General features: G+C 37.0%; 1 protein-coding gene across 1 annotated transcript in view; it reads left to right on the top strand.

Annotated features, from left to right (window-relative positions):
- The window catches only part of LOC127415636 (PH domain leucine-rich repeat-containing protein phosphatase 2-like), an 87,139-nt gene extending 70,146 nt beyond the window's left edge, over window positions 1-16,993 (top strand). The window contains exons 12-19 of the mRNA XM_051654409.1: window positions 6,522-6,677; window positions 7,863-8,063; window positions 8,429-8,591; window positions 9,427-9,557; window positions 9,727-9,840; window positions 11,522-11,716; window positions 12,176-12,407; window positions 13,941-16,993. Coding sequence (XP_051510369.1) covers window positions 6,522-6,677; window positions 7,863-8,063; window positions 8,429-8,591; window positions 9,427-9,557; window positions 9,727-9,840; window positions 11,522-11,716; window positions 12,176-12,407; window positions 13,941-15,209 — 2,461 coding nt within the window. The 3' untranslated portion in view covers window positions 15,210-16,993. The remainder of the gene's footprint in view (window positions 1-6,521; window positions 6,678-7,862; window positions 8,064-8,428; window positions 8,592-9,426; window positions 9,558-9,726; window positions 9,841-11,521; window positions 11,717-12,175; window positions 12,408-13,940) is intronic.
- The last annotated feature ends 1,039 nt before the right edge of the window (window positions 16,994-18,032 follow it).

The raw sequence follows: 18,032 nt of genomic DNA, 5'->3' as shown, positions 1-18,032 counted from the left end.
GGGACAGGTCGAAATGTTTTTGTCTTAATCAGCATTATGCCACAAATGCTGTCATTTGAGATTGACTTGTATTGAACCTGGGTCATGAAACACTACAACACATTTTTTGAGATGTTAACTATGACTATGCCTAAATGATTTACATGTGCAGAGTAAGATTTGTAAAAGCATAAATGAAGTTACAAGCATGATAGAAAAATTTGCATGCACAGAGTAAGATTTGTGAAAGCGTAAATCAAATTGCAAGCATAAAAATAAATTGCATGCACACAGAACATTGTGTGGAGGTGTAAATCAAGTTGCAAGCATAAGAAAAAATATTAGCAATACTTTAATGCTGTGCATAAGTGTAATTCATGTGTTGTGAAACTGTAATTGCATATTAACACAAAGTAAATTTGGTGTGTACTCTTCGGACTTCCTTTTTTTTGTGTGTGTGTGCTTATGGCACTGTTTTTGCATCTAAACATGGCCAAAAACATTGCAAACATGCAATCAGCGATATGCAAGCAAAGAAAGGGTGTCATGAACAGCAAAATGGATTGACTGCGTAGAATCAGTCTGTATGTGTAAATGACTTGTGTTTGTGGCATAAATATTTTCCAGAAATAATCCGATATACACTGTTCCGTCTTCCCTTTGTTGCGCTCACACTTTTGGCATGAATTTCTCACTGAAAAAGAGTTTTGCAAGTGCTAGGGGGAAGGCGGGTCTACCTGCTTCTAGTAACCAATCAAATTAGGTTTTTGTTGACCAGTTTACTCTGACCTGATTGGTTTAATAACGTGACAGACAGCTTGTTCTTCATATGGCTAAGAGTCGTTCTTCTGGGTATCTCTCCTCTCTTAAATATTAAACTGAAATATACTTATGCAAAGCATTAAAGTATTGCTAATATTTTTTTCTTAAACTTGCAACTTGATTTACACCTTTGCAAAACATTCTGTGTGCATGCAATTTATTTTTCGCTTGCAATTTGATATACGCTTTCACAAATCTTACTCTGTGCATGCAAATTTTTCAATCACACTTGTAACTTACTGTAATTTACGCTTTTACAAATCTTACTCTGCACATGCAAATCATTTAGGCACTATTTTACCTTCATATTAATGGGTATATATATCTTGCACACAAGGGAAGGCAATGTTAACATTCGTTATTTTTAATTTCAAGAGGAAAAAGGTTAATTTAGGGATTTTTCTGGCTATTTTTGAAATGACCATCGAGTTAACGTGGCCTTTACCCTTTGACAAGTGAGTCGTTGCCATGCACGTGACCAGCGCTTCAAACTCTCAAGCACCATCAATCAGTTGAGAGAGTTGATAATACTGTGACGCAAGTCCCCCCCCAGCCCAGGCTGCTGACAGAGGGACAGGACAGGCTTTCATTCAAATGCAACACCTTTTAAATTTTAAAAGCATTTTATTAACGTGAGAGTTTTGAGATATGCGGTGATGTGCGGTGTCTCTGACTGGGACTCTTTAGAGACACGGTTTATATTTATTGTCCCAGACACAAACTCTATCCATCCATGATCCACCCATCCATGATCCATCCATCCTTCCCTAATGTAAGTGTGTTAACTGATCTAAGCACTTATATTTGTAAATCATCATCTTGGAATAAGTCTCAAAAATTATTAAAGTGTAAAAAACATATTTTCAATACAGTGTACATGTCTTGACATTTATTTGCATATTAAATTACAGATATATATGACCAGTGTGAGTAATGTATTGTGAGCTTACAAAACACTGTATAAATTATTTATTTATTTGTTTAGGGACAATTCACTATATATATATACAGGTGCATCTCAATAAATTAGAATGTCGTGGAAAAGTTCATTTATTTCAGTAATTCAACTCAAATTGTGAAACTCGTGTATTAAATAAATTCAGTGCACACAGACTGAAGTAGTTTAAGTCTTTGGTTCTTTTAATTGTGATGATTTTGGCTCACATTTAACAAAAACCCACCAATTCACTATCTCAAAAAATTAGAATATGGTGACATGCCAATCAGCTAATCAACTCAAAACACCTGCAAAGGTTTCCTGAGCCTTCAAAATGGTCTCTCAGTTTGGTTCACTAGGCTACACAATCATGGGGAAGACTGCTGATCTGACAGTTGTCCAGAAGACAATCATTGACACCCTTCACAAGGAGGGTAAGCCACAAACATTCATTGCCAAAGAAGCTGGCTGTTCACAGAGTGCTGTATCCAAGCATGTTAACAGAAAGTTGAGTGGAAGGAAAAAGTGTGGAAGAAAAAGATGCACAACCAACCGAGAGAACCGCAGCCTTATGAGAATTGTCAAGCAAAATCGATTCAAGAATTTGGGTGAACTTCACAAGGAATGGACTGAGGCTGGGGTCAAGGCATCAAGAGCCACCACACACAGACATGTCAAGGAATTTGGCTACAGTTGTCGTATTCCTCTTGTTAAGCCACTCCTGAACCACAGACAACGTCAGAGGTGTCTTACCTGGGCTAAGGAGAAGAAGAACTGGACTGTTGCCCAGTGTTCCAAAGTCCTCTTTTCAGATGAGAGCAAGTTTTGTATTTCATTTGGAAACCAAGGTCCTAGAGTCTGGAGGAAGGGTGGAGAAGCTCATAGCCCAAGTTGCTTGAAGTCCAGTGTTAAGTTTCCACAGTCTGTGATGATTTGGGGTGCAATGTCATCTGCTGGTGTTGGTCCATTGTGTTTTTTGAAAACCAAAGCCACTGCACCCGTTTACCAAGAAATTTTGGAGCACTTCATGCTTCCTTCTGCTGACCAGCTTTTTAAGATGCTGATTTCATTTTCCAGCAGGATTTGGCACCTGCCCACACTGCCAAAAGCACCAAAAGTTGGTTAAATGACCATGGTGTTGGTGTGCTTGACTGGCCAGCAAACTCACCAGACCTGAACCCCATAGAGAATCTATGGGGTATTGTCAAGAGGAAAATGAGAAACAAGAGACCAAAAAATGCAGATGAGCTGAAGGCCACTGTCAAAGAAACCTGGGCTTCCATACCACCTCAGTAGTGCCACAAACTGATCACCTCCATGCCATGCCAAATTGAGGCAGTAATTAAAGCAAAAGGAGCCCCTACCAAGTATTGAGTACATATACAGTAAATTAACATACTTTTCTGAAGGCCAACAATTCACTAAAAATGTTTTTTTTATCGGTCTTATGATGTATTCTAATTTTTTGAGATAGTGAATTGGTGGGTTTTTGTTAAATGTGAGTCAAAATCATCACAATTAAAAGAACCAAAGACTTAAACTACTTCAGTCTGTGTGCATTGAATTTATTTAATACACGAGTTTCACAATTTGAGTTGAATTACTGAAATAAATGAACTTTTCCACGACATTCTAATTTATTGAGATGCACCTGTATATATATATATATATATATATATATATATATAGTAACAGTATTAGCTAGAAACTCAATTTCAACCGCAGTCCCCCGGCGGCAGTTGCAGTACTGCCCTGAAAAGCTTTGTGTAATCACAATTGATCATCAATAATAATAACAATAAGAATAATTACCCTACACAAAGTTAAACATTCTAAAAATGTTTAAATATATACAGTCAAAATATACAACATATTGCAATCCACAATCACATCAATATACACAAATCATACCAGCTCAATCTAATGGTCACATGACTGTTTTTCTTTCAGCCAATTTTTAACACTAATAAAACATTTTTTAAAGTACTACACTCTGTAATATTCCTCGGCAGGGAATTCCAATATTCTACTGCTCTTACTGAAAAAACTGATCTACCAAATTTTGGTGATCTATATTTAATATAACAATCACTTCTAGAAGAGGACCTAGTCAACATTGTAGCAGTAGTGTGCATTATAAAATTGTTTATAATTGTTTATAATGTAGTGATGCGTTATTCATTTTTGAGAGGTTGTGGGGCAAGATCATGTAAAATCTTATATAGCAACGTTACATTGGCCATAAACAACAAATTATCAAAAGTCAGAAGATTATATTTTCTAATAATGTTACAATGATGGTAAGAATTCATTTTCTTGTCCAGTACCTTACGTGTCCGTTTATACAATCTATACAGAGGTTTCATAGTGGTACAGCTAGCCTGAGACCAAGTTGTAACACAATGACAAATGCGACAGTATCATTGAATGCATGTATAATTTTGCTGCATCAGTGCTTATTTGATTCCTGATCAATTTTAACTGATTAAGATTATATTTTACAATACCTATGCTTTTCTTAATGTTTTTTTAAAAGTTAAGTTACTATCAAGAATCACACCTAAATATTTGAAATGGTGTACCACTTCTACTCGCTGACCTTTCACTATGATCTCAGGTGTAGTAATATAATTCTTCTTAATGGAAAAATACATGCAAACTGTTTTAGAGACATTCAGTGTCTGACCAGAATAATTAATCCAGTCATCAATTTTTTCCGTTGCTACTTGATGTTTTGACTTTGCATGTACGTAGATCATCTGCGTACATCTGCATTTTAACCCCTGGAGCAACTGACGGTAAATCATCATATATATATATATATATATTACTAAACAGTAAGGGGCCTAAAATGGACCCTTGTGGAACCCCTATTGTAAAAGAAGACAAATGTCCATTGATTCTAGTGCAATGTTGTCTATAATCTAAATAAGAGGACATCCACTGTATTGTGTTTGGGGATATATTATGTGTTGATAATTTAGACATCAATAGATTGTGATTAACTGAAATGCTTGCTTTAAATCTTTAAATACAGTGCCAACCACTCCACCCTTGTCAAGCATGGTTTTAATTTCTTCCAAAAAAATAACAGTTTGCTGATTCTGTGGAATGTTTTTCACGAAAACCAAACTGCATAGGGTGGAGAGTATTTTGGCCCGTATTTAAATGTGTTATTAATTGATTTGCTACCACCATCTCTAATATTTTAGATAATATTGGAAGTATACTAATGGGACTGTAATTAGATAGTTCACAAGTATCGCCAGTTTTATAAATATGAGAAGTAACAGCAGTTTTCAAACTATATGGAAAAACTCTTTCTTTGATATATCTATTTATTAAACGTGTAATTGGAGCACAAAGTAATGTAGCATTCCTCTTAATTAAATTAGAATCAATCCCATATATATTTTGAGCCTTTGAGTTAAGTGATGTAAGAATTTTCATAACATCTTGGTCAGTTATGAAACTGAGTTATCTTGTTATTTGTGCATTCTGTTACGAGCAATTGTGAGAATCTTTGATGTTGTTAACTGCATTATTAAAATAAAGTGACTAGATCAGACAGTTGTTGGGTTCACTCCCCCTTCTCCCCTCACTTCGCTGCTGATCACGCCCACTATGAGTGCATCTTTTAAGAATGTGGTGAGAGCTCAACTGTGCTAAATCAGGGGGTGTTGCGATCCTTTAAGTCTTTCTTTTGGAGCTTGACCAACGTCATCACTATAAGCTCTCATTGTTGGGAAAAGTACTGAATGAAAATTCTTCAAAAAATCTCCCTTTTGGTTCTATAGAGAACTTATAGTTCTTATCGTTTATTGCGCTTATAGTTCTCTTTGCACATTACACTTACTTATAGTTGTCTGTGCATAATAAATTGGGATAGGAAAAAAGTATTTTAACATCAGAAAATTTCACGCTTCAGCTTTAAAGGGATAGTTCACCCAAAAATAAAAATTCTCTCATCATTTACTCACCCTCATGCCACCCCAGATGTGTATGACTTTCTTTTTTTCTTGCTGAACACAAAGATTTTTTTAGAAAAATAGCTGTAGGTCCATACAATGCAAGTGAGTGGTTGCCAAAACTTTGAAGGTCCAAAAAGCACATAAAGGCAGCATAAAAGTAATCCATAAACCTCCAGTGGTTAAATGTATATCTTCAGAAGCGATATGATAGGTGTGGGTGAGAAACAGATCAATATTTAAGCCTTTATATATATATATATATATATATATATATATATATATATATATATATATATATATATATATAAATCTCCACTTTAACTTTCACATTCTTTTTCTTTTGTTTTTGGCAATTCACATTATTTGTGCATATCACCACCTACTGGGCAGGAAGGAGAATTCATAGTAAAAAAGGACTTAAATATTGATCTGTTTGTCTCCCACACCTATCATATTGCTTCTGAAGATATGGATTTAACCACTGAAGTCCTATGGATTACTTTTATGCTGCTTTTATGTGCTTTTTGGAGCTTCAAAGTTCTGGTCACCATTCACTTGCTTTGTATGGACCTACAGAACTGTGATATTTTTTTTTTTTTTAAATCTTTGTTTATGTTCAGCTGAAGAAAGAAAGTCATACACATCTGGGATGGCATAAGGGTGAGTAAATGATGAGAGAATTTTCATTTTTGGGTGAACTACCCCAGTAAGTTTGTTAGCTGTCGAGTTTTCTTGCCTCATTCAACACTGAATATGTTGACAGCAGCAGACCCATTCTTTCATTTCATTCTTTCACTATTCCTCATTTTCAGACTACTTAGCAGCCTGAGTCTCCGTAAACTGCTTGCTGGCAACAACCGATTGGAGAGACTTCCTGACCTGCTCGACCACATCCCGTTGGAAACACTCGACCTGCAGCACAACAAGTTGAAAGAACTGCCAGAGAGCTTCTTCTACAAGGCCTTAAAGTAGGTCACTCCCTCCTTCTGTCCTCTCCCTGTTCCTTTTGCTCTCTGGGCTGTGCTCTCTTTTTAAAAATTTTTTCTCCCTCAGTTTTCTCCTCTTGTTTTCTTGCACTGGCTGAATGTGACAGGTGCAGTGCAGGCTGCAGCTGTGTATCTCTCTGCTCTGTGGGCCTTTGGTCCTGCTGCTTGAACTCTTCATCACAACTCACAGCCTTTCACATAAACCAGTCAAACCAGGGAACACTTTGGAAGCCGCTCTTTAGAGATTATTAGAGCTATAAATTATCTGTCAGGATCTCGGAGCTCTTCCGTTTCCTGTGGATTAATTAAAGCTCTGAGGCTTTGGTTTTATTCAAGATATTTTTTAGAAAAATGTTCACATGACAATTGTTGTATTATGAACGTTGATTTTCTCATTGAATTAAACAGTCATATTATGGTATGACTATTTATACCAGAGCAACATTTATGTGTTTTTATTAGTGGAGCTCACAGAGACCGTTTTAAAAAAAATACATTTTGGTAATAGCACACATCAAGTGATCGGACCGTTTTTACACCCAGAACATCTTAGCAATGGCTCAGCAAATATTGGAAAGTTGTCAGACCAACTGATGAGTTGCACGGGCAAGCACCACTCACATTTCCTTCAGAAAATGTGGTTTTCTCATTTAATTAAATGGATAGGTCACCCAAAAATGACTTTATTTCTTCTGTAGAACACAAATGAAGATTTTTAGAAGAATATCTCAACTCTGTTGGTCCTTACAATGCAAGTTAATGGTGACCAGACTTTTGAAGCTCCAAAAAGCACATAAAGGCAGCATAAAAGTAATCCATACGACTTCAGTCTTGTCTTCAGAAGCGATATGATAGGTGAGAGTGAGAAACAGATCAATATTTATGTCCTTTTTTACCATATATCTCCACTTTCACTTTTAAAATGTGAAAGAATGTGAAAGTGAAAGTTGAGATTTATGGTAAAAAAAAAGGACTTAAAGATTGATCTGTTTCTCACCAACATCTATTGCATGAGGGTGAGTAAATGATGTGAACTTTCATTTTTGGGTGAACTATTATTTTAACCTGTTATAATATTAGTAATGTTTCTGTAAACTGTTGATTGTTTATGCAAGAGCAACATTTGTGTGTGTTTTAACTCTTAACTTTGTCTTTTTCTTCTTCTAGTTTAAAGTATCTGAATGTGTCCGCCAATGCACTGGTGACAATCCCGCCAAGCAGCCAATCGGAGGAGAGCCTCAGCACCCTGCAGGAGCTCTATCTCACAGGAAATAACCTGAATGAAAACTGCGCTGCTCTACTGGTGGGGCACCAGAACCTGCGGGTCTTGCATATGGCTTATAACCAACTGCTCTCGTTCCCTGCTAGGTACCTACACCCTTACTTGAGAGACCTTGAATTCATATACTCCCACTTATGGGATGGGTGGGAAGAAATTTGGCATCCTAACTCTTTTAATCAGATATAACCCTATAATGGCCCAAAAACAGTTTGTGTAATCATTCAAGAAAGATGCATTATTTTATTTTGCAAAAAAATGTAATGAAAGTGAATGGGGACCAAAGCTAACATTCTGCCTTTCTCCTTTTGTGTTCTGTGAAAGAAAGAAAGCCATATGGGTTTAGAAAAACATGAGGAAGAGTAAATCATAACAAAATTTCTGTTTTGGGTGAACTAACCCTTTAACACTGCTCTTTTTCCTCTCTGAATAAGCCTCTGTGTTATGTTTGTAGCAAACTCAGTAAACTGGAGGTTTTGGAGGAGTTGAATCTGAGTGGGAACAAGCTGAAAATGATCCCCTCCACTGTGTCCAGCTGTAAGAGACTTCACACCCTCACTGCCCACTCCAACCATATCAGTGTGTTCCCTGAGGTCCTCAGCCTGCCTGAGATCAAGGTCAGTGTGTGTTTGAGTGACACATGATGAAAGGACACGTGAAAGAACAGGCATAAATATTGTAAGATCTTAAAGGTCAACCAAAGAGTTAACAGGTAGCTGTGACAAAAGAAAAGCAATAAAAATGCATACTTCATCTATTTCTAAACTTGCAGCTGCTATAATTTGTATAGACAAACTGTTTTATCAACCATATATATATATAAAACATTTTTTATATATATATATATATATATATATATATATATATATATATATATATAAAACATTTTTTATATATATATAAATTTTTGATTTTATAAATATTTGAATCAAACTACAAAATATAAATTGAAATCTTAAATCTAATTGAAATATTACATCTTAATATAAATGTAAATGCCCCACGGCAGTGTTGATCAGTGGCAAATTAATTTTCAAAACTTAGTTTCACTACATTGAATTCTCTCTAAATGTTTAAGTAATTTAAATTTGACACTTATATTTAAGATTTATATAAATGTTTAATATTTATGTTTATTTTAAAAATATTTTATAAATTAAATATTATAATATAATTATTTATATTTATATAAAATATTTACATTTAAATTGTAAGGTTTAGAATTGCTTTAGTTTTATATTTATATTTAAGATTTTTTAAAAATATTTTTCAAGCATTAATATATAAATTAAATTAGAAATGTTTAAATGCTTATTTAGATAGATTTGAAAAAATAGTGCTTTTTTTTGGTAACATGCTTTATTTCACATTCAGTGCTGAATACATTAAAAAAAGTAAACATGTTTAAGTGCATTTATGCATTATGCTGTGCTATGTTTGCTTTTTGTGTAGCTAGTGGATGTGAGCTGTAATGAGCTGACAGAAATCCTGTTGCCAGACTCTCTGCCCTCCACACTGCAAGAGCTGGACCTTACCGGCAACAGCAGCCTCATACTGGAGCATAAAACCCTCAACCTCTTCAGGTGAGTCACTACAAATAGCAGTCCTCTGTACTGGACAGGTCACACAGACCTGTCTCCATTCATTATGCAGCTGATGAATATAAATAAGCTATTTTGATACAGTCAGAACCGGGTAATTGCTATTTGTCTCCCACTTTCTGCCATCTCTCTCTCTCTCTCTCTCTTCCAGTCACATAAGTACTTTGAAGCTGGACCAGAAGCCGGCTGTGACCGCAGGAGATACTCAGGGCTCATCCACCCTCTGGGATCATGGCTACGCTGAGATGTGTGGTCAAAGAAACAAGTGAGCAACAACTAGAGACATGAGAATGACAGATTTGGAAAGAACAAGTGTGGTTGTGAATGTGGTTTGTATGGATGTTATATCAGGGTAATAATATCTTCAGACTTTAATTCTCTAACGAAGAAATACACATTGTCTTAGTGGGTGGCTTAAGTTCTCTGCTCTTTAGAGCTGCATATTAATTCTCAGAAACATTTGTGAAACTTGTGTTTCTCTCATATAACTAGTGATAGAACACTATCACTATACAAAGGTCCAAACGATTAATTGTACGATATTTTGCCAATGAAAGATTATCAACATCGGTCTATTATTGTTCCCGCTCTGCTGATTAACAGAATTTTGTAAACGCACCATTTGCAAGAATCTGTTCTGTATCAATAAGATTTGCATTTCTTATTCCCAAATATTTCTTCCTAAAAAGTACTTAAAGAATGGTTAATGGAACCGTTACGGAACTGGAATCGTTAAGAGCAATCAGAACTGGAATCGTTCAATTCCTTATGATTCCCAGTTGGAAAGTTTCTTTTCCAACTTTAAAGGTGCTGTATGTAATATTTTTACTGTACTAAATCATAAAATGACCATAATATGTCATTAGAGAATTAGGAAACATGCTAAGTTGAAATACTGGCTTCTCCGATAACAATGCTACAGCCAGTATATTCTACTTTGAAGTTTCCAATCCGGGCCGGAATTTCTGTTTATGTTTTGGCCTGTGTGATCCCGCCCACTGCCCACTTAACAATAGTATTTCGACACCGCCAGGTTGCCAGATTTGAACAAGTTTGCAGGCAAACAACACTGCGTGCTGCAGCCATGGAAGTCAGCAAACGAACTGGATCAGAGATAACAGATTCCACCCGACCTAAAAAGCCTCACCATCTGTCTAAAAACCACCATGACCAGAGGCGTAGTAAAACAAGGATAAATACTGGAGATGCCTTTGGAAAATGGAGACAGCTTAAAGCCCAGAAATCCTTTAAAATGGATGCTGAGTTGGCTAATTTGCGTGTCAACATTCTGGCAACCTGCATGAGCTTCGAGTCTGGGGTGGGGTAGACAACTCTCCAATATTTTGAATTTGGACTTCAGTACCCATTTCAAATGCTTGTTGTCAATCTTACATATAGCACCTTTAAATGTGGCTCAAATAAAATTTGTGACAACTCTGCTTTCTGGATATCACATTGGTATCGAAAAGGGTTGGTGAAAAACTTGTATCAGTCGACCATTAGGTTAAGTTCATATTTTGAACACTTAGCATTCTCAGATAGTTTAATCGTATTGTTGGTTTTCACAGTAGCTCCCCAAGGGCAGGAAGCAGAGCGGGATCTGGTTTAAATGCTACGCATCGGCTTAAACCTCTTGTTTCTACATGTTTAATGTGACCTCAGTGTGTTCGGCTCCCCCTGTGAAGGGCATTACCTCCACAGTTTCAAAGCAGTCAGTCTCAAATATCGCATCCTCTCAGTACTCTTCATCCGCAGAGGGGGGCCACTTTTGTGTGTTTGACGGAGAGAGTTTGTGTATGTACCTATATAGGTGTATCTCATTACCATTCAAAAAAGTGTTTTTGTAATATGATATTGAACACATTTTAACATTTCGATTGGGTGTTGTTTTTGTGAAGTGTATTTGTTGTGGTTTTATAAAATCTTGTATTTTTGCCGGGGGGCAGGTTGTGTGTGTCTGTGCTGGCTGTAGATCGCTTTGGGGACAGTCCAGAGGCTGCTTACGGGATTTTTGATGGGGACCGTAATGAGGAAGTTTCCAGGCTTCTGCAGTGCACCATGGGAGATGTATTGGCAGAGGAGATACAGCACTCCAATTTGGACAGTGTGTACATGTGCAACACTTTCCTAACCTCTCATAGGTGTGTTTTACATACAAAAGTTAACAAGTGTTTATGTATTAAAAAAAAAAAGTTATAAAACACAATTCACAGCATGTACATTTTTCCTTACATATGCTTAACAGAAAGTAGTTCATGCAAATGTATTAAAATGTCAATATATGTATATATATATATAGAGAGAGAGAGAGAGAGAGAGGAGAGAAATGAAAATATAATCCAATTTCTATTTGTTAACTTTCTTAATAATGTACCAAAAAAAGTATAGTTCACCCAAAAGTGAAAATCTTGTAATTTACTCAACCTCATGTTTTTTTCAAACCCCCATGACTTTCTTTCTAACATGAAGTTAAACAATAATATAATATTATTTAATAGTTGAGGAATAAATAATTATGTATGACTAATTTACACTGAGCTTTGGGTCCAGATTCTTAACTACATAACTAGTAAAATTGTTTCTCTTCTTGCTGCTTGCAGGAAACTTGGTATGGCAGGCCAGAAGCTTGGTGCTTCTGCTCTACTTTGTTACATCCATCACGAGTCTTTTGAGTCGGGTAGCTACTTCAGCCTCACTGTGGCCAATGTGGGGACCTGCCAGGCTGTGCTGTGTCGTGATGGGCAACCTCTTGCCCTCTCAAAGGTTTTCAGCCTAGAACAGAGTGCTGAGGAGATGGAGCGTGTTAAACTGGCTAAAGCTATCATCACTGAGGTATTGACTATCTCTCAACCTTAAAGCTAAATGGCTGATGCTTCATTCTTTTTGGCAGTTATGAACTTTAGGGCTGGGTGATGTTGCTAAATGTACATACTGTTTAATGCATAAAGTGCAGTAAAAATCTAAAAACAAACCAAGACTTTTCCACAGTTTTCCACAAGACTTTTTCTTAGGTACTGATATAACAACACATAGTAATAAAATAAAATATTTACCTACATATGTATATATTTTAAACATTTTAAGTCATGTAAAATACTTCCAAGAAGGTTTTGATGCAAACAAATAATTGTATCAAACGGTCAGTTCAAAAGAGCTAATTTTTGCTACTGAGGTTTAAATCAAAGATATCTTCAAATGTAAATAACAAATATAGACCTATATGTCTTAACAAAGTCTACTGGAATTGTCTTAAAAAAACACATTCAAATCATTATGGAATTCCCTATGTTGTTTATTTTATTGCTAACAATATAATATATAATATCATAAAAATGATAAATCGCCCAGCCCTAAGACCCATTCAAAATAACTGTAAGGCTGTGTTCACACAGGCAGAAAAAATCCAATTTTTTTTCATCTGACTCAAATCCGTTTAGGTTTTTGTAGTCTGAACAGGACAAAAATAAAAATAAATCGGATTTTTACAACCCTAAACCAAACCACATTCTTAGGTGGTTTGGAATCCAATTAAAATTGGATTTTTCTTAATGCGTCTGTCTGAATGGTCAGATTGGATTTTTATGTATTTTTTTCGTCATTCGTTGTGCATGACAGTATATTAAAGGAATAGGGCATAGGTATTATCACTTCTCAGTGGAACACACCCATATGTTATGTATATGTTACAGGGCAGCCAAAGCAGTGCAAACCTCTAAAATAATACAGATATTGGCTTTACTCACCTAAAGGGATGTGCTTGAGCATTTTGAATGCTTCAATACAGAACAAGTTTGCATTGTTATTATGACAACTAATGTGGATGTACTAGCCAAAGTGACTGCGGTTTGAACAGATAAAAAAAAATCAGATCTATCCACATGTAAACTGCAGTTTGAACAGTCAGTCTAAAAATTGGATTTGAGAAAAAATCAGATTTTTCCCACAGTGTGAACAAAGCCTAAGTGCTTTTAGTCTTTCAAAGATATTTGGTGTATATTTTAATATTGATGTATATGTTATATTTTTGTAAAATGCCATGGAGCCTTCCATGAACATTTTTGAGTGATAACGCAAATTAATAATTGAATCACTGTAGCAAAACTAGTCTACTGGAATGTGGCTTTATGATTTTAAACACATTAAAATCATTGTGATATTCACAAAGTTAGTTATTTATATTGATAACAAAGTAGTATATACAGTATATAATGATTTTATAATAAATCTTTTAATAATATGTAATACATCATTATGTCATAATTTTTATGTTGATAGTATAATATATCATAACATTTTGATATATTGCCCAGCCAAGTCTTATTAGAGTCATTATTTTGAATGGCTTTTGATCCTTTTTTGCTGTAGGACAACAAGGTGAGTGGGGTGACATGCTGTTCGCGGTTACTTGGCTGTTCATACCTGTTTCCTTGGGTGCTTCCCAAACCCTGGGTGCACACTGAGCCTCTGTGTTCCCAGGATGAGTTCCTGATCCTTGGAAACAAAGCACTCTTCCAGAAGATCTCATACCAGGAGGCAGTAAGCACTGTTCTTGCCGTCAGAGACCCCCGCGCTGCTGCCAAAAAGCTTGGCACGCTGGCACAGAGCTATGGGTGTCGGGATAATGTTGGAGCTGTAGTAGTAGCTTTGCATATCGGGGAAGACAGCTGTACATGCGAGCCTCCTCTCTTGACCACAGATAACCGAGGACCGCCTGCTCCGACACCTTTACCATTCTCCGTGTCCCCTGGCGACCCAGCCACCCCATCATCCAGCAGTGGCATTGCCTCGGAGTTCAACAGCGAGATGTCGGCCTCGGAAGTGGGTAGCGAGGCTGGGTCTACGGCCTCGGACGAGCACCCCTCTTCAGGGCCAAATGCTCGTCCAGAACGTCGTTGTAGTCTGCACCCTGTTACGTTGTGTAACACGGGGCCACTGACGAGCCTAGGACCTGGGACGCACACAGCTCTGTTTCAACGCCAACCTTCCAGTGCCACATTCTCTAGCAACCAGTCTGACAATGGGCTGGACAGTGATGACGAGGCTCCCCTAGAGGGCGTCATCTCAAATGGGAGTAAGCTCGAAGTGGAGGTGGATATTCATTGTTGTGCTTTCCAGCTGCGCTCTGGACCACCTGAAAGCCCTAAAGATCTGGACGGCCGTTATGACTCGCGGGGCTCAGACTATCCCAACAGCAAAATGCGGCGACAAAACAGTGTGGTGGTTTCGGCCACCAACGGGTGCCTGTTGGCTGTGTGTGGGCGAGAAATCTCTGATCTGAAGAAGTCCCCATCCACCTCCAGCCTCTTTGGAAAGAAGCTCTCCAATGGCTCCGTAGTAGCTCTGGAGGAAAGCCACAACATCATTGAAGTTGCACTTGAGGCGCCCAAAAAGAAATCTGGATATTTTGCCGCACCAGCCCAGCAAGACCCGGAAGACCAGTTCATTATACCGCCTAGTCTGGAACAGGATGTTAGAGAGCAGCTAAAAGGCCAGAGCCCTGTAGTTCCAGGGCCACCACCTCCTTCAACACCTCCCTCAGCAAGAGAACCAAACTGGGACCACCCTAACCCAGTCCTTCCTGGTCTCCACCTCACCACCGTCCTGCCACAGGATGTATATGACACGGCTCTCTAGTTGGTGCTTGAAGACAGCGCCATCAGAGCATCTTCGCATCGTAGTGCCACATCAAAGAGGCTAGCACGCTCTTCCTGCCTTTATTATATTCTAGTTCTTCTTTAGCGTTGTCATCATGCGTGGTTTCCCTGCATGTGCATTTCTGTGCTGATATGTGGGTTGCAGACTGGAAATGGGCACATGTTTCAGGACCAATGAAATCTTTAAAATTGAGGTCTTGAAATACATGAGCTATTCCTGGCCAATAACCACAGCATGGAGCTGGAGTACCTCATACATCACTATGCGCAATCTCATTTTCGACATTTGCCCTTCATATCAAAGTTCGCTGGCTAAAATAGGCTTCAAAGATCACATTTGCCTTCTGGCAGAACGATACGAGCTAAACTAAGACCAAAAGATGAGAAAAGTGCCTCTTGAAGATGGTTGAGGTTCTCTGAACCTTTACTGATCTGGTGTATGTGCAGTATCTTTCTCCTACCTTCCAAAATTCTGTTTAGTCAGTGGTGTTTAGCACTTGTGAAGTCCGTGAGGAATTCAGTGGTTCAAACGGATCACTTTCCCATCTGACCTGCTGGAAACATCCAACGCTCCATTAATGGAAAAGAGAGGTCATGGTGGAAAGATGTTTTGTTGGAAAAAAAAAAACAACAACAGAGCTTTCTTCACCTCCCCTGATATCCACTTGCCTGCATACAGTATCTCCCAGACAAAGCCATGGGGTTTTTGAGAGAATAACGCCACCTCTCTGGAACCCTCTGCACAATAGAAGCAAACAATGAACCCATAGCATTCAAACCCTGACAGATCTATCGTAAAGAGAGGAGTGATGGATGTCAGAGTGAGAGAGAAAACACCCTCCATTTCCTGTTCTTAGTACATCCAATGCACAGTTGAAGTATTTTCACACCTCTTGTTCATTTGGGGGACTGGAAAAGACCTCACAACCTTGTCTGAAACCATAACTTGAGCTGTCTCGGGTTGTTTAGAGTACTTGAAGTTTCGAGTGTGCCATGACAACATGACAGAGCCCATGCTCTAATGCATTGGGCCGTGAATATGTCATTGGGTCTTTGCGGTAGTATGACAGAGTTGTGCTGTTGATGTGAGTGAGGTTGGGATATTTTCTCATTATATAGGAAAAAAGTGAACTGCTAATATGATGACATTAAATGTATTTTTAGCATTAAGAGGTACAGGGCATATGATATGACAGTATGGATTGTGCAGTGTGTGTGTGTGTGTGTGTGTGTGTGTGTGTGTGTGTGTGTGCGCGCGCGCGCATGTGTGTGAGATTTATTTTAGTCATGTATGGACCGTATAAGGAAGAAATAGAAGATAATTGCTTGCTGGGTCATTTGAGTGTTTCATTGCCACAATCACAGCATCAGGGAATTCTGTGCAGTAAAACACTGTGCTCATGGTGTGAGGAGACATCTAGTGGTGTTTATTGGAAACAACAGTGTTGTTTTTAGGCTTGAAAGGTTTTTTTCCCTGTATCTAGCACATTGTGTATAATGATTAAGTTCTGTTCATGCAGACCATTATTATGCTACATTTCAGATGTTTTTTTAAGGACATATTTATGGTAACACTTTACAATAAGGTTGTACCTGTATTCATTAACACTAGTTTACTACATCAGTTAAAATGATCTAACAATAAACAATACTTTTACAGCACTTAATAATATTGGTTAATGTTAATTTCAACATACATATCTACAATTAAAAGTTGTATATATTAACATGAATTAATGTTTCATGAACAAACATGAACTAACAGTGAACAATTGTGTTTTTTTTTATAAATAAACTTTAACCAAGATTAATAAATGCTGTTAAAAAATATTGTTTAATGATATCTAATGCATTAACTAATGTTAACAAATAGAACCTTATTTTAAAGTGTTCCCATACTTATACATTTTTAGATGCACTCTTGTATTTCATTAGATATAGTTTTTTTATACAGCACACATTTAAATTTATATTTAGATGAGCAACAGTTCATATGTTCATGGAAACTGTAATACACTTTAAACTTAGAAATCATAACATAAAAAAGCTCAAATTTGGCATAATGATATTGAAACATTCAGTTTTAGAATTTCTAGAACATCATTCAGGCCACATCCACACTAATATGTTTTCGGTTAAAAACTCAATTTTCAGATTATTTTTGTCATCATTTTCCCAAGTTCTCTTAAAAATAAAAGTTCCAAAAAGGGGGTTTTACAGCAATGCCATAGAAGGACCATTTTTGTTTTCCCCAACAACCTTTTACTGAATTTCTGAATAATATTAGTTTTATAGAAAAATAACCTTTTTCCACTACAAACAACCTTTTGTTCAGTAAGAAAGTGCCATAGATGTTAAAGTGATAGTTCACCCAAAAATGATGCCATCCCAGATGTGTAAGACTTACTGTCTTCTGCAGAACACAAACAAAGATTTTTAGAAAATATCTCAGCTCTGTAGGTCCTTATAATGCAAGTAAATGGTGGCCATAACTTTTAAGGTCCAAAAAGCATATAAAGGCAGCATAAAAATAATCCATATGACTCCAGCGTTTAAATCCATATTTTCAAAAGCAATATGATAGGTGTGGGTGAGAAACAGATCAATATTTAAAACCTTTTTTACTATCAATCTCCATTCTCACTTTTACATTCTTATTCTTTTGTTTTTGGCGATTCACATTCTTAGTTTGTGCATATCGCCTGGGCAGTGAGGAGAATTTATAGTAAAAATAGGTCTTAAATATTGATCTGTTTCTCACCCACACTATCATATTGCTTCAGAATATATAGATTTAACCACT

This window comes from Myxocyprinus asiaticus, chromosome 2, assembly GCF_019703515.2.
Source record: "Myxocyprinus asiaticus isolate MX2 ecotype Aquarium Trade chromosome 2, UBuf_Myxa_2, whole genome shotgun sequence".
In the NCBI taxonomy this organism is placed as follows: Eukaryota; Metazoa; Chordata; class Actinopteri; order Cypriniformes; family Catostomidae; genus Myxocyprinus; species Myxocyprinus asiaticus.
Note: the sequence above shows the minus strand (reverse complement) of the source record. Positions and strands in the feature narration are given on the sequence as shown.